The sequence below is a fragment of the Triturus cristatus genome, chromosome 9 (assembly GCF_964204655.1).
Source record: "Triturus cristatus chromosome 9, aTriCri1.1, whole genome shotgun sequence".
In the NCBI taxonomy this organism is placed as follows: Eukaryota; Metazoa; Chordata; class Amphibia; order Caudata; family Salamandridae; genus Triturus; species Triturus cristatus.
Genome location: NC_140592.1, coordinates 40,170,954 through 40,197,698, shown reverse-complemented (window position 1 = coordinate 40,197,698; position 26,745 = coordinate 40,170,954). Strand labels below are relative to the sequence as shown.

The 26,745-nt window shown below is 47.2% G+C and overlaps 1 protein-coding gene across 6 annotated transcripts in view; it reads right to left on the bottom strand.

Annotated features, from left to right (window-relative positions):
• QRICH1 (glutamine rich 1) overlaps positions 1-26,745 on the bottom strand; it is a 308,643-nt gene that overhangs the window by 76,162 nt on the left and 205,736 nt on the right. For all 6 annotated transcript variants that reach the window (XM_085624337.1, XM_085624341.1, XM_085624340.1 and 3 more), the window contains 2 exons: positions 23,382-23,496; positions 22,999-23,107 (listed from right to left, as the gene is read on the bottom strand). In XM_085624337.1, coding sequence (XP_085480463.1) covers positions 22,999-23,107; positions 23,382-23,496 — 224 coding nt within the window. The remainder of the gene's footprint in view (positions 1-22,998; positions 23,108-23,381; positions 23,497-26,745) is intronic.

The window sequence follows — 26,745 nt, the reverse complement described above, 5'->3', positions numbered from 1 at the left end:
TAAACCACTCTGATACCTGTAGGGTGTTCTGGTGCAGAGGGAAAAAAACCTCTACAAGAAGTAAATGTAACAGAAATTTATTGTGGATAAAACCATCAATAAATGTCCAAGATTCATACTTTCAAACAAACACAACAACAATTTACTATAAAAATATGGTCAAGGAATCTCTCCAAGGAAGCTCAAATCCATGTAGCATTGGGTAGTAGGCAGAAACGTCAGCATAACGCCACTAGATAAACTAGTAGTCCAAAACTGAGAGTATGTACCAGACGATCGTGCAGAACAAAATCTTTTATTGCTCAAGCCAACCTGATCCTGCTGGTCCGGCAGAGCCACTAGATGGTCAAATATTTACAGATCTAATTGGGCAGTACAGAAAGTAGGTTTAAGCACCCCAAGGCTAAAAGGAGGCTCTGGGAATAGAGCAGGATCACTGCATTTCATGTTTTAAGGCAATGAAGGACCTTCTTGCCCCAGATGTTGTGTTCTTGGGTAACTAGGTGTAGTATCTATGGTTGTTTTGTCATGACATACTGAATGTTCTGTCACCTCCTTGGTGATGGAATGTTTATGCTTGAACGCTCTAGGGATGTTTGTATTCATTCCCTGGAAGCTGTCGTTGATGAGAAGTAAAAAGACAACACCTGCATTTACAAGTTGTATTGGTGGTCACTTCAATTGGCGACGCGATTGGTTTACTGCTCACCTACACCCACGTGTGCGGAGTCTCTCTACTGAAGATTCACTTAACCAATTTTTTTTTTTCTTGTAAAGAAATTATCTACTGCTTGAACATTACAAGAATTCCTCTGAAGTGTACTGGAATTCTCGTTGCCGATGGGACATTGTGTCTCGGCTATTACTGACATAGTCTAAAGTCAGTCAAACTTGTTTTTTTTCACTCCTGCACAAGACTGAATATCTTAGCATGAATTAGCATCTCAATCTACCTCGAATCATAACATTCTCCGGAGCTCCATCCTACCTTCGGCATCAGGTTAGTCCGCTTTCTGCATTCTTCTGCTTGCCTGGTTGGTGAATCGCTTGGAGAGGTGCTCGAGATTCGAGGAAACCGTTGGTCTTTACTCCTCCATGCCGGCGGGTGGAATGATGACGTGGAGTGCGCATCAGTGGTGACGCTCATCAAGTATTCTTCCTGCCTCCCTAAGCTGATCCTCACATTCTGGCTGTGAGGTCAGTGCGCTTTCATTCCCTTCACGCTGTGACGTCCTCCGGTAGTGAGGTCAGCGCGCATAGAACAATCACCGTACTGTGAATGCTGTGTTACCCAGCAAGACATCCGCAAACGGAAGGGGACAGGACTGCTGCATAACTCGTTTGTGACAAGGTACTGTTGCATCGCTCTGCACGTCGTATTTTTAGTGAATGTGTTCATCGGAGCAACTTTATCTTTTTCTATGTTCTGACAATACATTTATAACACTCTAGCGCCATCTTGTGGATCTTTATATAGAGCTGAAGGACTCATTCAGTGAACTTGGTTGAACAGTGACATTTAATACTCATCGCAAGTGGAATTTCACTAATTCATCTTATTCAGGAGCAAATTGACAAAGGTTGAGGTCAACATTTTTGTTAATTTATTAAAAAAAAAAAAAAGGGAATATTTCTTGGGAAAGGGAAAATACTGGTTGTTTTACCTTCAGGTCTTGCAAGTTGTCTTTCCTTGCATTTCATCATGCAGAATGTACAAGCACCTTCTCCTTTTCTACAGCTTCCAGGAGACCTACCAGTAGAGTGGAAGGTATGGTACAGGGCATTTACGAAATATTTAGGAGCCATTGGTGGCCTTCGGTTTAGTGCTGGACGCAAGAGATTTATCCTTGAACACAATTTGGGTTTTGAGGGTCAGGCTGTGTTAGAACATTTACCTTTACCTGAAGTAGCAGAAGGTAATGAACCTCTAAATTATTTTGATCAAGCAATACAAATGTTAGAAAAACAATTTGATGTTGAGAAGAGTTTGGTGGTAGCTAGGCACTAGTTTTTTCCGAGGGAACAACAAGCTTCTGAAAGCATTGTGTCGTATGTCGCTTCGTTACGTATTTTGGCTGCTGAATGTGAGTTTGAAAATTTTACGTCTCAACTCATCAGGGACCAAATTGTTGTACGATGGAGAGATAAAAAAGTTCAACAGAAGTTATTAACTTTAAAAAATCCCTCTCTTGAAGAAACGATCTCCATTGTCAAGAGCATTTAGTTATCTCAAATGTCTTCCAACGAGCTTAGATCAGACAAATCTACGGTTGGTGTCGTAAATGAGGCAAAAAATGGGGTGGAGAAGAATAGTGAGTCTGAGAAAAACAGCAATGAGATTAAAAGGAAATTGCCTGTAGTTAGACATGATAAGATATAATTGTATTTTCAAAAGAAAAATGTGTGTTCCAAATGTGGAATTTCTTCACATTTTCCTAATTCTCGTATTTGTCCTGCTAGGAACGCTTCTTGTAGAAATTGTGGTAAGCAAGGTCATTTTGCTAAAGTGTGTACCTCTAGGAGGAATATTAACGTTGTGTGGGAGGAGAATGACAAATTGGAGAGTGACACGGAAGTTGTAAGTTCCATGAGTGATTTAATGTTAGTGGTTAAAGATGATTGTGAGGAGTGTGCAGATCCCATTGTAGACATTATAGTTGATGGAAAAACTTTGACATTACTTGCTGATTCAGGAGCACGTATGACGATGATCACTGAAGAGTTGTTTGGATCTGTGTGGGGCGATAAGCATCTTGAACCTCCTGATAGAAGCCCTGTATCTTATGAAGGAAGGAAGATCCAACTAAAGGGTTTTTTTGAAAGCACATTAGTTTTCAAAGGGAGATCTATAACTGGAAAGATATTTGTGGCTATTAAAGGGTTAAACATCCTAGGGTGGTATCACCAAGGATTATTCGGGATGACTCTTAGACCAGGCACAAAGGAACCAGTGTCCATTGTCAGTGAATTAACATACGATGATGACTCTTCTGATTGGGCAAGAACATTTCCCAATGTTTTTTGTGACACACTAGGACTAATCAATGGTTTTAAACATCTTATCAAAGTAAAGGATGGAGCTATTCCTATTAAACACAGATTGCGAAATGTACCCTTGAGTGTTAGGGATGATTTAACGAAAGAGTTGGAGAAGATGTGTGAATCAGGTGTGATTGAGCCCATTGAATCCTCTCTCTGGTTAAGTCCCTTGGTGGTCGCACGGAAAAAGAATGGGAATCTCAGAGTCTGCATTGATCTGCGCAATCTCAATAAGAATATATGGGTGGATTCACACCCACTACCTTGCATTGATGATATAGTCTCTAAGTTTCAAGGATTCAAATGGTTTTCGAAGATAGACTTATCTTCGGCATATCATCAAGTTGAACTGGACGCATCGTCTAAACACTTGACTGCTTTTGTTTCTCCAGCTGGGACTTTCCAGTTCAAAAGGATGCCGTTTGGGCTAGCCTCGGCGGCTTCCGTGTTCCAGCGTGTTATGGAAAAAGTCCTGATGGGGGTTCAAAACACTGTTGTCTTTCAAGATGACATCCTAGTGGCAGGAGTTTGTAGATCTTCGCACGACAAAAGCTTGACTGAAGTCTTGAATAGACTACAAGAGAAGGGTATTGTGGGTAATTTGAGCAAATGTGTTTTTGGTGTTGAGTCCATTGATTATCTAGGACACCGCATATCTGGTAAGGGGATTCTTCCAAGAGTAGGTCTGTTAGAGGCAATTGTCAAGGTTCCTCCTCCCAAGACCAAAGAGCAAGTTTCATCTTTCCTAGGTATGTGCGAGTTTTATTCCAAGTTGATTTCCAATTTCTCAGCCAAAACTGCTCATTTACGTGAACTTTTGAAGAGAGGAACTGTTTTTCTCTGGGATCAAAGGTGTCAGTCAGATTTTGACAATATTAAGAGTGAACTTGGTTCTTGTAACATTTTGGCTCCCTTTGATCCTTCTTTAGAATCTATCATATCTGTGGACGCAAGTCTCGATGGTCTTGGTGGCATGTTGACTCAAATGGAAGTTGGTGCCGAACGTACTGTAGGAATCATCTCTCGCTCATTACGTCCCAGTGAAAAAAAATATTCTGCCATCGAGAGAGAACTTCTGGCTTGCTGTTGGGCAGTTGAGAGGTTTAAAAGTTCTCTCTGGGGTAGGTCTTTTAAGTTATTGACTGATCACAAACCTCTTATTCCTATTCTCCATGGTGTTGTAGTGAAAGATCACACTCCCAGGATAGCTAGATTGAGTTCCAAACTTCTTAAATACAATTTTGTGGTTGAACACATTCCCGGAGGAAAAAAACATTAGACTTGACCTACTTTCTAGACTGCCTTTGCCTGTTGTGCAGAGTGAGTGTACTGCAGATGAAGATGAGGAATGTTTAATTGCAAGTATTAACGTTTGTAATGGAGGGTGTTTCAAGGAGGAAGAGTGGTTTGATGCGTTGCATTCTGATTCTGTTCTCAAGGAAGTTAAAAAATGTATCATTCAAGGTTGGCCAAAGGAAAAATATCTTGATAGTGAACTGCAACCTTTTTCTAAAGTGGCTGATGAATTGTCTCTAGAAGAAGGTGAGATAATTTTATGTGGTGATAAATTTGTACCTCCAGCAAGCCTGAGAGATCGTATTATTATGGCTGGACATGAAGGTCATCTGCGGCAAACCTGTACCAAACGCAGAATTCGTTCAATTTATTGGTGGCCTTCAATGGATCGTCATATAGAGAATATGGTTGAGAGTTGTTTTACTTGTTGTTCTAGTGACAAAGTCATCAAGACTGTGATTCCCCCCAAAGTGAAAGTTGACTTGCCTTCTGGCCCTTGGATGAAATTGGCGATAGATTTTATTGGACCGTTTAATGCTTTGCCCAATAAATACAAATTTTCTTTGGTTGTTGCTGATTATTACAGCAAATGGTGGGAGGTTTGCTTTATGACTGATCCCAATACGAATGAAGTTATTAAGTTCTTAGAGAGTCTTTTTGCCAGAGAATGCTTTCCCAAGGAATTAGTGTCAGACAATGGAGTACAATTTGTCTCCAAAGAAATGTCCAGTTTTTTAAATCAATCTGGTATTATCCATCGGCGAGTTGCACTTTACCACCCGCAAGGAAATGGTTTCATTGAGCGCATGAATCGCATATTGGTCGAAGGTGTGCAATGGGCTGTCTCTGGAAATATCGATATTAGAGGAGCTGTACGGAGTATGCTGTGGGCTCATCGGACCACACCGGGCACTGAGTTTGGGAAAAGTCCTTTTGAATTATTGAGAGGGAGAGTTGCTACGTTCTGTATGTGTCCAGCTTGGATGAGGCAGTGGGGATTCTTGTCCAGGTCGTCTTTGTCATCTTCAGAAGAGAGAGATGAGGGTGATATGTGTATACAATAAAGCTAATGCCAAGGAAAACACTTCATACCATTCAGGACAGAGTTCTCACAAAGAAGGGTGGGCCCACAAAATCAAGGTGGGAGATTGGGTTAAGATAAGGAATCCTCATAACGTACCCAAAGGTCTCTCAAAATTCAGTCAACCGATGTGTGTTGATTTGGTTTCACGTTATGCTGTGAGAGTCAATGGGAAAAATTGGTGGAATGTATCCAGGAGTTATAGAATGCCTGACAAAGTTGTACATCAAATGGGTTTGAAAATTAATCCTGTTTTTCCTTCTAATAAATCGCTTGATGTTTTGGAGATTAACTTGAGCAGAAGAAGTTCAACTAGTGATGGTACATCTCCAGATATGTCTACTCCTTTGGTGAGGAAGAGTAGTCGCAGGAGATTTGTTCCCAAACGTATGGATTTGTGAAGTTTACCAGTCGTTCTAAGCTTGGCTAAGCTTTGTTATCCAACGCTTGTTTAAGTTTTGTTATCAGTACTAGTTCTTTTTCTTTTTATTTCTTTTCGTTTTTATTTTCCTGTCTCTGCTTATTATTGTATTTAACTTTGGTTATATTTTTCCTCCCTTTTTCTCTTTTGCATATTCAATCATTATGTTTCTGTGAGAAAGGGAGATATTGTAGTATCTATGGTTGTTTTGTCATGACACACTGAATGTTCTGTCACCTCCTTGGTGATGGAATGTTTATGCTTGAACCCTCTAGGGATGGTTGTATTCATTCCCTGGAAGCTGTCGTCGATGAGCAGTAATAAAGACAACACCTGCATTTACAAGTTGTATTGGTGGTCACTTCACTAGGCTTGAGGGAACGTCTGGCATCTTGGAAGTCACTGTCAAGAGGTCGTCTTTGCAGGCCCTTGCTGATTTCCCCTTGCGCCAGATCACTTCCTCTCTTGGCATGTGTAGTCTAGCTCCTAATGCTAGAAGGTAGGTCTTCATTCTTTCTGCAGTTTAAGCAACAGTAGGACTACACCTACTTTGCCAGACTTAGGCCCAGTCTGGAGTGTGAATGACAAACATGCAGCAGTTTTACTCTTAGCTCTTTCATTTTCTTCTGCCGTGGTGCAGATGAATTGCTCAGTGCAGAGCTAAAACAACGAACCAAGCACTTGCTGAGAAGGTGAATATTTTTCTTTTACTAGAAGCCAAACCAGCACAATTAGGAAGGCTGCATCTTTTGAATGTCTGAATAGTCCTCTAAACGTGGGTAACCATCCTTCCCACTCCTGAGCACCACATTTACAGGCTCCGTGACAGTCTAAGATCAGTATAGGCTGGCTCAGGTGGGTACGTATTGGCCATTTAATTTTGCAGGGGGAACCTGGCTATCTCTTGCACCTCCAGACAGGGGAACAAGAGATGTATATGTGCATGCTGGCAAGTCTATAAGGTGTGTCCTGCAGCCAGCAACCTCAAAAACCCCTGAGGACCTGCCTGCCTGCCTTCACTTCCAAAGACTGCTTCTCCCGTGAACACTGGATTTGTTCAACTGCAACCTCTGGCAGCAGCCGGAGACCGCGAATCCACCCCACTCTGCACCCGCCGTCCACGGCCCGAGCTTGAGTGGGCAAACACCATGAGGAGGTCTACCCAGCGATCCTGAACTGAGATCTGGCGACCCCTGACTTGCCTCAAGCCGACGCCTGCAGCCTAAATCCAAAACGCACCCCTAACCACGACCAGGAGCTGGTAAGAAAATCCGGCCCCAATAGGCACCCCTGCACCCGACGCCCCACGGGCTTGTGTGCCCAAACCGACAGTGCCTAACCAACCCCCAACTTACCTCTCTAAGTGGTAGTCGCACCCAGAAGTCCTTTGTCTCCCTGCCTGCAGTGCTTTTGCAAACCGGAGGTTCTCCATTGGAAACAGGTCATCCGACCACAAAACAGCACCCCGCACCAGGCTGCCCTAGTGCTGCTGGGGGAGCACCTTTGATGCTAATTTGTATCCCCATTTGCCCTGAGCTAAAGTCCAGGAGATTTGCTCCCAGCTTGCCAGCAGCCACCAACCGGAGGCCCCCTATCCCCATTGGATAACATTGGGCCTCAACACTGCACCCGGCTGCCCTAGTGCCGCTGAGGGTGTAACAAGAGTGCATCACAGACCCTGGGGGACCCCTGAGTCTAACCCCAGAACCTCAACTCCAAAGACTGATTACTTACCTAAAAACAGATAACCATATTTCCCTTCATAGGATAACATTGACACTTTTTCCTGAAAAAGTTTTAGTGTGGAGTTTTGAAACCTAAAGAAATTCTTTAAAATTGTACGATTTAACAAAAACGCTTTAACTCACCTGTTTACAGGAAATGTCCCAGTGCTGCATCCAGGCATACAGCACATAGTAAGAAAATTAATCCAAAAGTTACTTACCTGCTATTTTACTGAAAATCCCTTTCAAGTCTATGTACTGTATTTACAAGTGATTGCATTTCTCCGAAACAATACTGTAAGTCAAACCATAATACATTTACAATTGAACTGTTTCACAATCAGCATTTACTACTGTAAAGTATTTCTTACTTACCTGTGCCAGGCTTGCTTGGTTCTAGAAATAAAATAACTAAAAGAATATTTTTTATACAAAAACAGTTGGTCTTAAGTTCAGTCTGAGTGTGTGAGTTCATTTGCTGACGGAGTGTGTACAACAACTGCTTAACACTGTCCTCCGATACTGCCTTACTGCTCGACCACACTACCACAAATAGAGAGTAAGGTTCTATCTAATTTTACCTCTGCCTACCTTTGGGGCTCCACTAGACTGTGCACACTATACCTCACTTTGGTATAGTATATACAGAACCAGCTTCCTACAACTGTGTGCAGCACAAACCCTTGTCAGACAGCTAAATTGGCCTATAGCCAAGACCTAACAAGGGAGGATTATAGAACAGCACTAGCCAAGTGAGATCAGACACAGCCCCCAAGAGATAATCGGCTCTTTCAGAAGAGCCCAAGGTGTGGCCTAAGAAGGCAAAAAATTTTTTTTTAAAACTCTTTGACTTGTCCGAGCCTATGGAGCCCCTCTTCAGCTTCATAGGATAAGGAAACAGGAAAACAGCTGGCAAAGAACTAGACTTCCAAACATGAAATTGCAAAACTTGAGGCAAAAAGGAGGAAACTCAAGAAACACCCCGACATAATAGCAGATAAAGACAGCAGGAAGTTCACTCACACTTCTGGCAGATTTAAAATCCACCAAAGAACCACCATTCACAAAACAAATTCAACTGATAAGAATGCATTGGTCCAAAGGGAGGACCCATGAGAAATATGAACACAACATTAAAATTCCAAGGGGGAGGCCTACAAGGTTTCAAGGCAAACGTGTTCTGCAAATCTTTGAGGAATCTATGTACATGGACAATTTAAAGAGTGAACACTGTTCTGGGAAAAATAAACAAGCCAAAATGACGGCCATGGAGCTAAAATACAGATTTCCCACGTGGATAAGAGATAATGTTTGGGGGTATGAATAAGGCTTGACCATCCTATCCTGGTTCTGCAATACAAAAAAATACAAAAAACTTGCTTAAGGTTAACACCTTTCTTTTCCTTTTTCCCCAGATTTTATTAATAGCAGGTGAAGAAAAAGAATATCTCCAATTTCTTTTGAACGAGAATATGAACAAGTTACTTGTCTTCAGTAATGCTTTTAATGTTCAATGCTCTAACTGCAGATTCCTCACCTTTACAATATCCCCAGGAGACAGACTCGATCCGGAAGATTTTTAGCATAGCTCCAGCGTGCCAATAGGTGACCTCATGCAGGCTTCACGTCGAACCTGCTCTGCCCCGGAACAGACAGGAGACGCTGAGGTCAGTTTCTTCAAGGCACTGTCCGTGCTCTTGTATGCAGAGCCCAAAAAATGATTATTCTTGCTAATGTGCCGATCTCAAATTTAGGACCTTTTTAGAGGGAAAGGAGTCCATTTTAGAGAATGGGGAGGTTGGAGCCCGGAAAGCTATCAACAGTTAAATAGAGTATTCATCAGAAAGGGCATTACCGAAGGTACGTCACTTGTTCTTCTAATGGATTAACCACCAATTTCTCATTTTTTGAATAGATACCAAAAAAGACCCTCACCTGTTGGTGGGACTGTGGAAGAACTCATACCAAGAAGTCCAGCGAAACTGAACAGCCAAATTGCCCTTCCCTTAGGATTTGGTTTTTAAGGTAGTAATGCGCTGAAAAAGGCTTGACAAATATCCAGGATGTTTACCCCACATGACAACGCACGGATAGCCGCCTTGGCCCTGGTGATAGGTCACACGCTGATGGCAGCCTTGGCGGAATGGACAGTCAATCCTTCTGGAGGCTAGTTTTTGGTCAACGTGTAGCAGATCTTAATGCAGAGTACTATCCACCAGGACAAATGATTTTTTCCACTGCCTTGCGCTTCTTTGCCCCGGAGAACCTCATAAAGAGATGATTACCCACCCAATTGTCTTTCATAATATCGATGTAGACTCATCGCACTTCTGGTATCCAAACAACAGTTGTGAGAAAGTGCCCTCTTTCTTGCATGGTATGCCCCCAATTGTTGATGAATTGCTGATGTGCTTTGACTGAGTGTGCCCTGGGTTCCTGCCAATCAGGTACCCAGGGCCTGTGTTCCTTCCCTAAAACTGCATTGAAGCCTAAACCCCAAATTGGCAAACCCTGGCCACATGTCAGCCCCTGGTAAATGGTACCCTAGGTACCCAGGGCCTTGTGACCAGGGAAGGCCTCTAAGGGCTGCAGCACTCATTGTGCCACCCTTAGAGGCCCTGTACCCTTACACACACACACACACTGCCTTTGCAGGCTGGGTGTCTGGGTGCAAGAACAAATTAAGTCGACATGGCACACATCCCTGTGTGCCATGCCCATCACCTACACTGCCATGGCATACATCAGCCACCCCTCTAGCTGGGTGCCTTATGCCAATGGTGTGGGCACAGGAGCAGGAGCCCTGTGCCCCTACAGTACCCAGGTCCATTCCTGAGCACTGTAAGTGCAGTGCTGCCATTTAAGAGTACATGGTGCTGAGAGCTCGTCAAACACGAACTCCACAGCACCATAATGGCAACACTGAAGACTGAGAAGTTTGGTATCAAACTTCTCAGCACATTAAACCCACACGGATGCCAGTGTGGGATTTAATGTACCAAGCACCCCAGAGGGCATCTTAGAGATGCCCCCTAAAACCTAACCTACAATCCACGTCTGGGAGGCTGCCTAGGCTGCCACACAGCAGACATGTTGCTGGACCCCTGGGTAGGAGAGCCCCCGCTCTCCTGGGCCTGCAACAATGCACATCCTTGGCGTGGCGCTAAATCTCCTCCCCCAGGATGGGCAGGGGGAAGCTTCAAAGGCATGCCGCCTCTGTGAGCTTCCCCAGGCCACTGCAACCCCCCACTCTGGCGGGAAGCTTGGCCGGAAACCCCAAATAAGGACAGGGGATGTGCCAGCCTGCCAACCCCACCCCTCAGGTAGGGGAGGCGAGGTGAAGCACATCTCCGGGCTCTCGCCATCTTGAAGATGGAAAGCCCTACCCTATCAGGACTAGGCTACTGCCCCTCTCCAACAGGAGGGAGGCAGGATAGGGGGTGTACCCACCCCAGGACAGGGACCCATTGGTCCCTGCCCTTCACCTACCTGTAACGCCCCTAAATCTAGTATTTAGGGGCACGCTGAACCTTCCTTCCCCAGATTCCAGATTCCGAAATACAAAGAAGAGCAAGAAGAAAGAAGACCTGCCCTGCAGCTGCTAAGAAGAGGAAGACACCAACTGCTTTGGCCCCAGCTCTACCGGCCTGTCGACCCTCGAACCTGCTCCTGCTCCAACCCAGCATCTCTTGTGGCCAGCAACCTCACAAACCCTGGTGGACCTGGCTACCTTTTGGCTCTAAGCCCCTGGGACTCCCATGAGTAGAGGCTCTACTCACACCCTATCTCTAATCCCTGGCAGCAGCCCGGAACCGCGAACCCAGCACACTCTGCACCAGCCAAGCCTGGTCAGTGCCGGAGTGAACAAAGACCACGAGGACGACCCCACGGCGACTGTGACCCCGAGTCCGGCACCCAAGGACCTCCCTCGACACTCCTGAAGAAGCCTGCAGCCTCAGAACAAGGTGCCCCCCCTACCACGAGCAACAGAGGGTAAGATTTTCCAACACCAAAAGGCACCCCTGTACACGGCGCCCCATGGTCCCTTGTGCCCAATCCCGGGGTACCTACCTATCCTCCAACTACCCAACTTACCTCTCAATGTGGTGGTGGCACCTGAAGTGTCTTCGTCCCCGAGCTTGCAGTCTTTTTCTAAACCGGAGATTTCCCATTGAAATCAATAGAGCGCCCGAAGGCTCAAAAGCACCCTGCACCCAGCCGCCCGAGTGGCCCTGGCAGTGCAACCTCTACACCTACCTACTTCCCCACTTGCCCTGAGTAAGTGACCAGGAGCCCAGCTCCCACAGCCGCGTGGCTTGCTAGTCAGCAGCCACCAACCAAGGCCCCCCTATCCCTCATAGGATAACATTGGGCCTAACTCTCTCTGCACCCGGCCACCCTAGAGTCGCTGAGGGTGAACTAACTGTACCTACCTGACCCTGGGGGACCCCTGAGTTTATGCCCAGAACCTCAACTCTGCCAGTCGAGTACTTACCTTTAAACCGATACCTCTATTTTCTTCATAGGGTAACATTGACTGGCTTTTTCCTGAAATTTCTTTTAAGTGTGGACTTTTCAAATCTTAAAATATTCACCAAAAATCAGCCGAGTATTGAAAACGAAAATACTCACCTGCTCTTAGGTGAGCTCCCAGTGCTGGATCTTGGTGCCCAGCACTGACTCTGAAAAATACTTACAACTGTACTTACAAGTAACCCAATTTTCTCCCATAGGAAATCATTGACAGTTTTTCTGTGAAATTTCTTCTAAGCGTCCATTTCTACAATCTTTAAATATTCTTTAAAAATCGTATATTATCTGAAAACGTAATTACTTACCTGTTTTGGATAAAGGTCCCAGTACTGAGTCTAGGTACCCAGTACTGGATTACAAAAGTAACGAGAACATACTGTACCTGCAACTTGAATTTTCTTCCATAGGGAATCACTGACTGTTTTCTTTGAAATATTTTCTAAGTGTCAACTTTTACAATAGCTAAATATGGTTTAAGAATCATCACAGTGATTAAGTCGACTTTCATCACTTGATTCTAAGTACTGACCCAGGACTGAATCTAGGATCCAGTCCTGGAATTCCAAAAGTAATCCTAAAAGTAATCTGTTGCATATAACTTGAAATTTCCATTGAGCTTAATGCATTGTTGTGTTTAAAATAGTGTTGCCTATTGCAACCACTTGTAACTGTTTACGGAAGTCAATTGCATATTGCAAAAGTATTTATATAAAGCATCTCATTCTGGCAAAGTATATTTTAATGCCACTCCTGGAGGAAGTCTCTTATTCTGCCTCCTACTGGTGTTGTGTGTTCGAGTTATTGTCTGTTGTGTAACGTCAAGTTTGTTTTTCTCTATGTCTTTCTGCCCACCCCGAGGTGTTGCTACGGTGGGTTTTTGTTTTATGGTGAAGTCACTTGGGGGTAGGCGGCTGCCCTCCTCTCCGTGTCTGCCCTCGACCGTTTGAGCGCCCTCGAAAGGACTGTCCCCGGGGCTGGTAAGAACAAATGTTACTTACCTGTAAACTGTGGTTCGCCAGTATTGGTGTCTTTCATAGATTCACATGCTTGAATATTCCCCGTCGTCGAAGTGGGAGCCCCACGGTACATAAAAAGCAATAAATCTCATGTATATAGATACATACATAAACCATACAGGAATAAAATACATATATAAATTAACTTTATATAGTTCAAAATAACATATCAAGTCAAAAGTGCCATAGGATAACATTGACACATAGGAAAGCATTGAGAACAAAGAATCACTTTACTGACATATCCATGTCTTTTTTATAGTCCAAACTCTAGCCAATCAGGCGCAAGCACCCTCTAGAACCTTCTCCTCAGAGGCTCAGATTTTCGTAGCACAAGAGTGACAAAAGAGTCTAATGAGGAGAAGAGAGCCTCTGAGGGGAGGAGAGTGGGTCGCATGTGAATCTATGAAATACACCAATACTGGAGAACCACAGGTTACAGGTAAGTAACATTTGTTCTTCTCCAGTATTGGGGTGTCTTTCATAGATTCACATGCTTGAATAGAATAGTGAGCAGCACTCTGCAGCCTGAAGAGGCCGTATCAACGTTGCATGAAATACAATGACATTGTATGATAAAAATACGCAGCTGATAACAACCCAAGGAGGAGGGAAGTAACAGAGGTTCACCTTATTTGAAGAGATTCCGAAGAACTGCTTGGCCCACAGCCGTATGCGCTTCATTGATTGCATCCAGGCAGTAGTGCCTCGTGAAAGTGTGCCTGCTGGACCATGTAGCTGCCCGGCAGATCTGATGAATGGGCACACCAGCGAATAAAGCAGTGGAGGAGGACATTGCTCTTGTAGAATGCGCCCTCACTCCAGAAGAAAGAGGCTGCCAGCCTTCTGATGGCAGTAAGATATCGCTGAAGAAATCCAACGTGCAATTGTTGATTTGGTAACAGAATGTCCCTTACAGGTTCGCCCGTAGGCAACGAACAGTTGATCAGACTTGCGAAAGGGTGCAGTTCTGCTGATGTAAAACTTGAGACACCTCTTTAAGTCCAAAGAGTGTAGACTCTGTTCCGCTGGAGATTGCGGATGAGGAAAAAATGTTTTTAAAATTACGGGTTCATTAAGATGAAAATCGGACGGCACCTTTGGCATGAAAGCTGGGTTAGTGCGGAGGATAACACAGTCCGATTTAAATTGAAGAAAAGGAGGTTGGATTGTAAAGGCGTGAATGTCACTTACTCGGCGAGAGGAAGTCAGTGCAAGCAGGAGGGCGACCTTCCAGGTTAAAAATTTGAAATCCGCTGAATGGATTGACTCAAAGGGCGCCTTCAGAAGCTGCGCCAATACGATGTTAAGACGCCATGTGGGCGGAGGACGCCGAATGGGTGGAAACATCCAGAACAATCCTTTAAAGAATTGCTGAATTACTCTAGATGAATAGAGAGAGGAAGCGCCGTCCTGACGAAAGCGAGAAATTGCCGCTAGAAAGACTTTTAAGGTGGAGTGAGACAGTCCTGACTGGGCCAACTGCAAAAAGAAAGGCAGAATCTGTGCCGGGGAGGCGTGCACTGGGTGGATGTGAACAGACAAGCACCAGTGACAGAAGCGCTTCCACTTTAGCTTGTAGGTCTTCACCGTGGAAGGCGCCCGCGCCCTGGCCAGAACTTCCCTGCAGGCAGGTGGAATGTTCAAGTGAGCAAATTCAAGATGCTCAGGTTCCAAGCAGACAATTTGAGTGAACTGGGATTCGGATGGCAGATCCGACCGTTGTTCATTGTTAGAAGGTCCGGCCGAGAGCGAAGAAGGATGGGCTCGCACTGAGAGAGGAGCAGCAGCTCCGAGAACCATGCCTGCCGAGGCCACCGTGGAGCAATCAGGAGAATGTGGCACAGTTTTCTCCGCATTTTCCACAACACTTGAGGAATCAGAGGGATCGGCGGAAAAGCGTAGGCAAATATCTTGTACCAGTCCATCGAAAGGGCATTTCCGCGTGACCCTCTGTGGGGAAGCCAAATTGCGTCAGACTGGCATTTGCTGTTCTGTGGAGTTGCAAAGAGATCCAGGTTTGGGCGACCCCAAAGGCTGAAGACAAAGTCTAGAGTCGGCTGATGCAACTCCCACTCGTGGGTCGATGACGTTGACCGACTGAGTGCGTCTGCGAGAATGTTGGAAATGCCGGGCAGGTGAACTGCAGTGAGCGTGATCTGATGGAGTATGGCCCAATCCCAGATCTTCTGAGCCAGCTGGGAAAGCAGTGGAGATTTTATCCCACCCTGCTTGTTCAGGTAGTGCATGCTGGTGGTGTTGTCCGTCTGAATGAGCACTGATTCCCCTTGAAGCTGGAGCCGGAAGGATTTGAATGCAAGGAAAATTGCCATCAGTTCCAGTCTGTTGATGTGCCAAGAACGTTGAGACAGAGTCCATTTGCCCTTGATGGACAGATCTTGAAGGTGTCCGCCCCACCCTTCCAGGGAGGCATCCGTGGTAAGAACGAGTTCAGGGGCTGTCGCCAGAAAAGAAGTTCCAGCTGCGATGTTGCGAGAATGTGTCCACCAGTGCAGAGCTTGTGCCATGCGAGCGGTTACGAAGATCCGGTCGCTGAAAGAACCGGAGACCTGACGCCATTGTTTGTCTAGTTCCTCTTGAATGGGACGACTCTTCAGTCTGCATTGTGGGATAAAAGAAATGCAGGAGGACGCCATCCCCAGAAAGGACTTCAATATGGGGACTGAAACGGACCGCTTTGATCTGATGGAAGCTGCGAGCTGCAGGATCCGTGTTTGCCGATCGGCGGAGGCGAAAGCCATGGCCATTGAGGTATTGATGGTAGCACCGAGGAACGTTCTCTGCAGAGCTGGCGTGAGCTGAGATTTCTGTATGTTGACTGACAGTCCCTGAGAGTGGAACAGAGTCCGACAATACGGATTATCTAGGGATGCTTGGTGGGAGGACTGAGACTTGATGAGACAATCGTCCAAATATGGGAATATTTGGATGCCCCGCAACCGCAAATGGGCCACCACCGAGGCAAGGACTTTCGTGAAGACTCAAGGAGCTGAGCGAAGCCCGAAGGGCAGGACTTTGAATTGAAAGTCCCTGTGGCCTACACGGAAGCGTAGGTATTTCCTGTGGCATGGTAAAATTGGCATGTGGAAATAAGCGTCCTGAAGATCAATTGTTGTCATGAAGTCGTCCTGAGAAAGGAACTGAAGAATGTCCCTCAGCGTGAGCATGCGGAATAATTGGTCTTTCAGAAACTTGTTGAGGGACCTCAGGTCGAGGATAGGGCGCCACTCCCCAGATTTCTTTAATACAAGGAAAAAACGGGAATAGAAGCCTAGCCCCTTCTGTGTTTTCGGAACCACTTCGATGGCCCCTTACTTGAGCATAATGCTGATCTGATGGAAAAGCTCTTTGAGATGAGCGGGAGGAGGACCGGATGGAGGGGTGTTGCGAGGGAACTTGACGAATTCGAGGGCATGACCCTTTGAAACAATATCCAACACCCAACGGTCTGAAGTGATCAATGACCAATTTGAAAAGAATTTGGAGATCCGTCCTCCAACTCGGGATGAGGGGGCACTGAGGGGAGGGGGACATAAACAAAGAGTCATTGTTTTTTGGAGGAGTTCCCCCTATAGTTGGACTTTCCTCTGTAGGATTTACCAGTCTGTTGTCTGTAAGACTGTGGGTTTTGGGAGGAAAACCTTTTTTGTCCTTGGCTGTAGGAGCGGTACTGAGTGGAATTGCCACGAAAGGAAGAGGTGGTGCTGCGTCCGCGAGCACCCCGAAAAGGCTGCCTTCGAAACTGGAGCGTGCCGAGGGAACGAGCCGTCTCAGTGTCCTTCTTGATTGTTTGGAGGGCCTCATCCACATGTTGTCCTAACAAGGACTCCCCATCAAAGGGCATATCGAGAATCTTTGCCTGGACTTCTTGACAAAAAGAAGTGGAACAAAGCCAGCCTTGCCTCCTTAAAACAGCTGCTCCAGCCAGCTGTCGAAAACCAGTGGAGCAATGTCTACAGAGCAATCATTAACCTCTGAAGATGCTCTTTCACCTTCTTGCAAGATTTTGAGAGCGTCCGCTCTAGAGGACTCTGGAATGAGCTTAACGAAAGCCTCCATGTCCGACCACATTTGGCGATCGGAACGGCCCAAGATGGCCAAAGAATTCACCGCCCTTACTGTTGTGGAGGCCATGGTAGAGAACTTTTTCCCAATGGCGTCCAGGCGACAGCCATCACGGTCAGGTGGAGAGAAAGTGGAGACGAGGGATTCTTCGAGCGTCGTCGTGCCGCCTGGGTGATGACTGAATCCGGCTTAGGCTGGGACACCATGCAAGCAGGAGAAGAGTCCGGGGCCATGTACTTTTTCTCCAACCGCTGAAGAACTGCCGGGATTGAATTAGGTGTTTTCATTAGCTTATTCCCTTCATTCCAAATAAAGTCAATTATGGGCACGGCCCGAACTTGTTTCTGTGGTTGTGATTTGAAGTCATACAGAAAGCAATCCTCCTCTCACGATCATGGGGAGATGAAATCGCTGCGCCGCTCTTTCCATCAGCTGATCGAAACCAGTAATGTCAACAGGTGGAGAGTTCACTGGCGACTTTGGAGGCGAAGAAGGCGAATTTATTTGATAATCATCCCAGTCGGCCATGGTGTCGTCGTCATCGCCCTGGAGCTCTCCATCTTCCGTGTCCTGAAGAACGTCACCGTCACCCTCTGCAGGGGGCACTAGTGAAGGGGCGGATGGCGTTGGCTCCGCCGGCACTGGAGGAGGAGTCAGAAAGTTCGATGGTGCGTCACGTGGAGAACTGTGAGAAGAAGGTGGAAAACGGCAGTTGTAATCCTCCAACATAAATTGGAGGTTGGAGATGAGGGACAAAGGAAGCTGTGCCATTGGGACCTGTGTAGGAGGATCCTGTTCCCCTTCCTGATAGTAATGATCGTCCAGATCCTCATCTCCGAAATCCTGACATTTAATGAAGAGTTCAGACGGACTGCGAGCAGCCCGGAAAGTGGAATGAATGTCCTCATCAGAGGCAGAGTCATCCTCGTTGCCAGAGGGAAACAACTGTTGCGGTGGCTGAGTGGCTAGTGGCATAGGAATGGAGTCCAAAACAGCGTGACGACGCTGAAGCAAGGATTCGCCAACAGGAGCAGATGTTGGCGTAGACAACAGCACCAGAGGCAGAGATGCAAAAGTTGACAACACCGTTGACGAGGCCGCCGACGAAGCCGCCGTCGACTAAGCCGCCGTCGACATAGCCACCGCCGACATAGCCACCGCCACCGCAGTCAACGCCGACGAAGCCAACGCCGACGAAGTGCCGTCGACGACGAGGCTGCCGTCGACGAAGATTTAATCATCGACGACGACGACTTCTTTTTTATCGTCGATGAAGATTTGGACGTCGACGGGATAACCAGCTTCTTCGTCGTCGACGAGGATATAGAAATCGTCGACGAGACAGCCTTCAATGAAACACATACCACTGTCGACGGAGAGTACGTCGGCGAAGCCGTCGGCGACATAGGGAATCTGCTGGAAACCGTCGTCACCGTCGTCGACGAGGTTTAAGAAGCATCAGATTTCGTAGACGGAGGGACCGTCGACGAGCCCGTCGATGGTTTGGCACATTTTTGAGCAGAAAAATGCGCTGAAGGAGTCACAGACGCCTGAGAGTGTGATCTCGGGGGCGTGGACGTAGTAGCAGAATGTACTGGCACTTTAGAAACTCCCAAAAGGTGAAGCTTTCTCTTCTTTAGAAAGGGAGAGGGCAAGTCCTGTACACTACTACGCTTGGAGGAGACTCCGGTGCGAGCAGAAGTCACACTTTCGACCTCAGAGAGAGGATTATCTGCGTCCTTCAATTTTTGGAGCCACAAAAGGAGGCGACCCTCCCTGACCTTTAGAGTCTTCTGTGAGAAAGTTCTACAGATTTTACAGTTGCCCACCTTATGGTCGGGGTAAAGGCAGTAAATACATTTTTCATGAGGGTCCTCAGAAAAAAGTCTTAACTTCCCACAAGAAGCACAGGGACGAAAAAGAGACTTCTTACTTGAAGACATGAGGATAAGTTGAGGAAAAATCCAAACCAGAGAAATAAACTGAGCAGAGCTCAGGGAGACTCCCTTCACACGACGTGCGGTAGAAAATCTGAGGGCCTGAGTCTCTGAGGAGAAGGTTCTAGAGGGTGCTTGCGGCTGATTGGCTAGAGTTTGGACTATAAAAACGACATGGATATGTCAGTAAAGTAATTCTTTGTTCTCAATGCTTTCCTATGTGTCAATGTTATCCTATGGTACTTTTGACTTGATATGTTATTTTGAACTATATTAAGTTTATTTATATATGTATTTTATTCTTATATGGTTTATGTATGTATCTATATACATGAGACTTATTGCTTTTTATGTAACGTGGGACTCCCACTTAGACGACGGGGAATATTCAAGCATGTGAATCTATGAAAGACACCCCAATACTGGAGAATGCCAGTTCTGCTGCTGCGGACCCTGCTGCTGCTGGCCTTGGTTGTTACCTTGGTAGCCTTGTTGGAACGTCTGGTGCAATGTAGTAGGCATGTTGCCTCCCCTACCACCTGGCCTTCTCGAGGGTGTACCCCTTCTCATCCCTCTGAACTGCAGCGCTCCCATGGACCTTGCTGTATCGTTGTCCTTTTTGAGCTGGGTTAACTTGTCGTCAACTGGTGTGCCAATCAGTTGTTCTCCGTTAAAAGGTGTGTTAAGGATGTGGTTCTGCACTTCTGGCTTGAAGCCTGAAATTCTAAGCCATGCGTGTCTTCTTTCGGTCACTCCGATCATCATTTGTCTGCTGGACGTGTCCGCAGCATCCAAGGCCGATTTCAAACATGTATTCGCCATGTTTTTGCCCTCTTCTACCAGGTGAGCTGCGCTTTGTTGGTACTGGTCTGGTAGATGCTTTAGGAGTTGCCCCACTTCCTCCCAGTGCTGGGATGCGTGCCTGTTGATCAGGGCGTTGGAGTTTGCGATGCGCCATTGAATTGCTGCACTTCGCTCCACCTTTTTCCCCACGAGGTCCTTCCTTCAACTCTCCTTGCATGGAGGTGGCCCGGCATTTGTGGGCACATTGGCCCTTTTCCTCGCTGTTGCTGTAATTATGGAATCAGCTGGCACTGACCCCTGGATGTATGCAAGGTCCTTTGAAGAATGTTTATACTTTTCTCTGTTCTAGGAGTCACTGCTTTGCATACTACTGGTTCTTCAAAAGTATCACTTCCCTGGTCCAGCACACTAGCGAGCATGGGCAGGAACTGGCTCCTAGTCTGTTGAGTCAGCAGAGTTTCCAGGAGGAAACATGCCTTGGGCTTCTCTTCCTCCAGTTTCACCCCATATGTCTGTGCAGCCTTTTTGAACGACCATATTGTAGATTCCTATGTCGTCTGGTGGTGAAGGCCTCGAAGGGTATGTGTCTACTCCTTCCGGCAATTCGGCGTCGAGGTCATGCCACTCTACGTCTTATGCCTCCAAGGACATAGAGTCCCGGTAGGTCTGCTGATCCTCGTCGTTTTCGCCCCCAAAATACTATAGGGCTTCTTCCTCAACCGGTTCAGACGTTTTTGGTGGTTTGGCTTCCTCGTCGTCTTTCAAATTCGAGCGCGGGCTTCGGCGGGATGGTGTACTGGCTCATCTTTTCGTCGAAGTTTTTTCTTTGCTGCAGGATGCTGGCCATTTCGGCCTCGAGCCTCCTCTTCTTCCTTTCCATCTCGGCGGCCTGTTCGGCGTCGAGAGTTTGCGCGCTTCGAGGTTGTCGAAGTAGTTGTTGGCCCTTCTTTTCTTGGTGCTGAGGTGTCCTTTTCGAGGGCATCCTTCGACGACCTAGATTTTTCGTGGGCTTTTACCGACTGGGAGTCCTTTTCGAAGGAGCCGCTGGGCTGTTTGTCCTTGGGTTCCGTTGCTTTCGCCGGGTGTTTCGGCAGCAATGTTCCCTTCGAGGACTTTGCTTCACTCCTACGAGTGTCGCTCGAGGACTTTGCTTCACCCTTTCGAATGTCGTTTGCGTATCGACGACTCCCTTACCTCCTTCGACGTCTTCTTTTGGACCTAGATGACCGTGCAGTCCTCCGGTCCTTCGGCGAGGTTATCCTCCTCTCCACTGGAGAGGCCCAAGTCTTGGAGCAATGGAGGTGGCCCTCACCCCTGCATGGTATGGTTCGCCCTTCTCTGCCTCTCCCTTACTCTGAGGGTCTTGGGCGTGAACGCCGAGCACACGTTGCAGTCCTCGCTGTTGTGGTTGAGAGGCAGGCAGAGGTTGCAGACTGGATGCTGGTTCTTGTGGTGACAATTGGTGCAAAACTTGAAAGGTGTTTTTTCCATTCCGGCGCTCAGGGGGCCCCCTGCGAGCGCATTCTTCATTGAACGTCGAGATCTCAGTCGAAAAACCTTCTCCCTCGTCATCTCGGTTACCTGACTTGTAGTCGGGTGAGCTGAAAAATTTGATTTTCGTCGATTTTCTTCTCCAATAAGCTCTGGAACTCTTCGGTAACGATCCAGACCCAACGGCGGAAAAAAGAATCTGAAGATGGCGACCAAAGGTAGGAGCTTCCAGAGGAAGCGCGTCAACGTCACGAAGGACACCAAATGGTGGTATGTCGACACCCACCTGGGCCAGGAAAAAAAAAAAAGAAATACTACAATTCCGGACCCAACCACTAGATGGTGGAATAATGCACGGCATAGTGAATCCAGAAAGATTTATGCTGCAAAACTGCACATTTCTCTGCACCAGGATATTACAAAAGTAGAACAGATGCGTCAGAAGGTAAACCGCTGCAGTTTTTCATTTCATTTCACCTTCTTACAAGAGAAACAAACTTCGAGGAAGAAGCTCCACCAAGGCCAAGACGACAGTGATGAAGCTGAACCCCCTAAATGAACGACTTGAATGCCACTTCACAGAAGTGGATTAAAATGCTATTCAATGGAGGGATCAGGATTGTGTCGGTCAAAAGGGACTTCACTTGTCCTTCCTAGAAAACACTGCAAATTAACCAGGTCTCACTGCAGATCAACACACAAAGCACCACCCCCTGCCTGTCTTGGCAACATGACTGAGTGACATGAAGCTGAAATACTCAAATTACACTTGAGTGAAGGATCTCAACCTGAAAAAACAGCCGATTTTTGAAAAACATTTTTGCTCTACATAAATTGCATCATGTACTGGACATCTCACAAATCTATAGGGAGGAAGACTGCATGTACCAGTGGTACAGTGCGATTGTAGTGACAAGTGGTGCAAGGGAGTTTGTAATCAAGATGTTCGTTCCATACAACAAGTTTTTTTGGAGGCTGAGGTCAGTGCTGACAAATGGGATGAACTGCGAAGCAGTTTGTTATTTTGCAATAGGAGAGATGTTTTTGTGGGCTTCGTGAGTGAAAACACAAGGTTTAAATTCCGTAACGGGTGGGAGGCAGGGCATTTCAGTCTCGAGTGAAGGGCATGAAACCGGCATGAGCCCTAAGACAATGGTGAGGGGCCTGTACAATTTAACTGTGTTTGGTTTGAATTTTGAGAGTGCAGTGTCAAAACCATTGAGAGGTGTGAAGGCAAGGGTAAGTAATCCATGCAAGGTCACTTGCCAATAGTTGAAATGTAAAAAGTTTGTTTTCATTTCTTTTTATTAGATGACACATAATTAGAAACCGCTTTATTAAAAATAAGTATTCAGTTATTCCATGTTTTTTAATCATCTTTGATAGACAAACTTGTTTGCAAAATAAAAGATCCTTTTAAATGTTTATTTAAAGCTGTACAGAACAAACACAAGGTGGTATGGATTCCTGCATCTATCAATCATTCTAAACATCAAGTTTTTACTATACCAGAGAAATGCTTGTTGCAAATATAACTAAGCCCTCTCATAGTGAGTTACCAGGTACTTACTTCGTGTTAAAAAACATAAGTGTTGTGAGAAGGGTGGCTGGGGAGTGAGCGCCCAGCTGCTTGCATTCCCATAACATCTCTTCTGTTACATGACTGGGAATTATATAGCCTGTAAAAATGAAGCAGAGGTTATCAAGTGTACAAGTACATAAAGATGTCAACAACCACATCCCTTGATACACCAAGAAACAGCAAAAGCAGTGGTGTCAGCGCTCTATGTACTGACTGATTTGCGTGAGGGTGTGGATTAGGATTCTTACCTCCACTATCTCTTTGAAAAGATGCAGGGCAATTGATAAAACCTTTTTAAAAGTCAAATGTACAGAATCTAACCAATTATCAAAATGAACACTTTGTTGCACTGACAAAAACAGAGTAGTTACCAAGATTGGTGATCCGTGGCTGAAATTCTTTTAGCACTTCATGGAACCATTCTGTGAACTTTACGTAGTAAGGATCAGAGAAGATGTCATCTACTCGCCCATTTTCAGAAAGGTACTGTGAGATAGGAAAGAAAAGCCAAAAGGTTAAAAACGGACTACTCAACGACCAAGTTACTTATCGTTGGCAAATCTATTTGTAGTGGAAAAACTAACTGCACATTCCTCACCTTTAGAATATCCTCAGGCACCAGACTGGATCTAGATGACTTTTCAGCCCAGCCTGCGTGTGCCAGTGGGCAGCTTCATTGGCTTTAGCATTGCCTCTATTCAACCTCAAAGTGACTACTGGAGCCACATATGGGTACCACCCACGTGTGTGGACAGGAGTTTCTTTCTTGACATAGTCTGTGCCCTTGGACATGGATCCCAAAAACGAATTGATTTTGCCAGTGTGTAGCTTACTAATCAGAGGCATTTTTAGATGGAAAAAACAGTCCATTCCACAGAACAGGGAGGTGGGATGGTGGTGAGGAATCTGCAGTTAGAGAGAGTATTCACAAGGAAGAGCATTATCAAAGTTAAGTAAGTTGTTCTGATGGCTACTTCTAACGGCAGATTCCTCACCTTTAGATTCCATATCTAAGTTGTATCTACTCAGGTGGTCGATCTCTGTAATGACTCAGACCAAAATGTCCAGGAGGACGAACGTCCCTTCCTGTCGTACCTGGCTGTCCACACAGTAGTGCATTGTGAACATCTGCACCAATGTCCATGTTGCAGCCTTACAAATGTTCGATACAGACACTCTGCATGCCAACTGAGCCTTGGCCCTGGAGGAATGGGCTCTCAACACTTCTTTAGGTTTCTTTTTGGCAATCACTGTGCAGATCTTAATACAGAGAAGTAACCATCCAGACAAACTCTGTTTCTGTATTGCCCTGCCTTTTCTTGCTGCAGAGAACCCTCGAAAGAGTTTATTGCCCACCCGATGGCCGTTGGTGCGATAAATGTAAAGGCTGAGTGCTCTTTTGTGGTCCAAACAATGGAGTCTATGTTTCTCTTTCGAAGGGTGAGGTGGAGCAAAGAACACTGGAAGAATGATGGAGTGCCCAGCGTGAAAGGAAGCGACATGTTTGGAGATAAAGGCCGCTTTATAGTTAACAGCACCAGTTTGTCCGGAAAGCTGGTAGTATACAATCAATCAATCAATCAATCAATCAAAGGCATTTGTATAGCGCGCTACTCACCCAGGAGGGTCTCAAGGCGCTGGGGGGGAGGGGGCCGTCACTGCTCGAACAGCCAGGTCTTGATCTGCTTCCTGAAGGAGAGGTGGTCCTGGGTCAGTCGAAGGTGGATGGGGAGGGAGTTCCAGGTCTTGGCTGCCAGGTAGGAGAAGGATCTTCCTCCGGTGGTGGCTCGGCGGATGCGTGGTACGGAGGCGAGGGCGTGGCTGGTCGAACGTAGTTGGCGGGTGGGCGTGTAGAAGGTCAGGCGGTCGTTGATGTACTTTGGGCCCAGGTCGCGAAGAGCCTTGTGTGCGTGGGTGAGGAGCCTGAACGTGATTCGCTTGCTGACGGGGAGCCAGTGCAGGTCTTTCAGGTGGCCGGAGATGTGGTTGTGGCGTGGGATGTCCAGGATGAGTCGTGCGGAGGCGTTCTGGATGCGTTGGAGTCTTTTTTGAAGTTTGGCTGTGGTTCCGGCGTAGAGGGTGTTCCCGTAGTCCAGTCGGCTGGTGACGAGTGCCTGGGTGACGGTCTTCCTGGTTTCGGTGGGGATCCATCGGAAGATCTTGCGGAGCATGCGCAGGGTGTTGAAGCATGAAGAGGAGACGGCGTTGACTTGTCTGGTCATCGAGAGGGAGGAGTCCAGGATGAAGCCGAGGTTGCGGGCGTGGTCCGTTGGTTTGGGAGTGGTGCCCAGGGCAGGGGGCCACCGGGAATCGTCCCAGGCAGAGGGCGATGATCCCAGGATGAGGACTTCCGTCTTGTCAGAGTTCAGCTTCAGGCGGCTGGTCTTCATCCACTCGGCGACGTCTTTCATCCCCTCGTGTAGACTGGCTCTGGCGGTGTCGGGGTCGTTGGTGAGGGAGAGGATCAGCTGGGTGTCGTCGGCGTAGGAGATGATGTGGAGGTTGTGTTGGCGTGCGATGGCAGCGAGGGTGCGCATGTAGACGTTGAAGAGGGTGGGGCTGAGTGATGATCCTTGTGGTACGCCGCAGATGACTTCGGTGGCTTCGGATCTGAACGGGGGGAGGCGGACTCTCTGGGTTCTTCCGGCGAGGAACGAGATGATCCACTTCAGTGCCTTCCCTTGGATTCCGATGTTGCTGAGGCGCTGCACTAGGGTGCGGTGGCAGACGGTGTCGAACGCTGCGGAGAGGTCCAGGAGGATGAGGGCGGCTGTTTCCCCCTTGTCGAGCAGAGATCTGATGTCATCGGTGGCTGCGATCAGGGCGGTCTGTGTGCTGTGGACGGCTCGGATGCCGGACTGTGAGGGGTCGAGGGATCCGTTTGTCTCGAGGAAGGCGGCGAGCTGTTTGTTGACGGTCTTCTCGATGACTTTGGCAGGAAAAGGGAGGAGCGAGATGGGGCGGAAGTTCTTGAGGTCGGTGGGGTCCGCAGTTGGTTTCTTCAGGAGGGCGCTGAGCTCGGCGTGCTTCCAGCTCTCCGGGAAGGTGGCGGTGTGGAAGGAGGAGTTGATGATGTCCCGGAGGTGGGGTGCGATGATGGCGTCGGCTTTGTTGAAGACGTGGTGGAGGCAGGGGTCGGTAGGGGATCCGGAGTGGATGGTGTTCATCGTGCGGGTGGTGTCTTCGGTGCTGACCGGGGTCCAGTTGCAGAGGGTGGTGGCGGCGGGCGATGGTTCGGTGGTTGTGTGCGTGGTCTGTGCGCCGAAGCTGTTGTGTATGTCGGCGATCTTGCGGTGGAAGCAGGAGGCGAGTGAGTCGCAGAGGTCTTGCGAGGGGGTGATGTCGTTTTCGGCGCTGGGGTTGGAGAACTCCTTGACGATGCTGAAGAGTTCCTTGCTGTCGTGGGCGTTGTTGTCCAGTCGTTCTTTGAGTGCTGTCTTCTTGGTGGCGCGGATCAGCTGGTGGTGCTTGCGGGTGGCGTGCTTGAGGGCGGTCCAGTTGTCTGTGGTCTGGTCGTGGCGCCAGGCTTTCTCAAGGGTGCGGCAGTTCTTCTTGGAGTCCTTGAGTTCGTCGGTGAACCAGGGGGTTTTCTTGCTGCCTGATCTGCTGGGGGGGTTCTTCAGGGGTGAGAGGTCATCGGCGCAGGTGGTCAGCCACTGTGTGAGGTTGCTGGCTGCTATGTTGGGGTCCGTTGTGCTGGTGGGGGGGGTTCTGTTTGAGGGAGGCGGTGAGCTG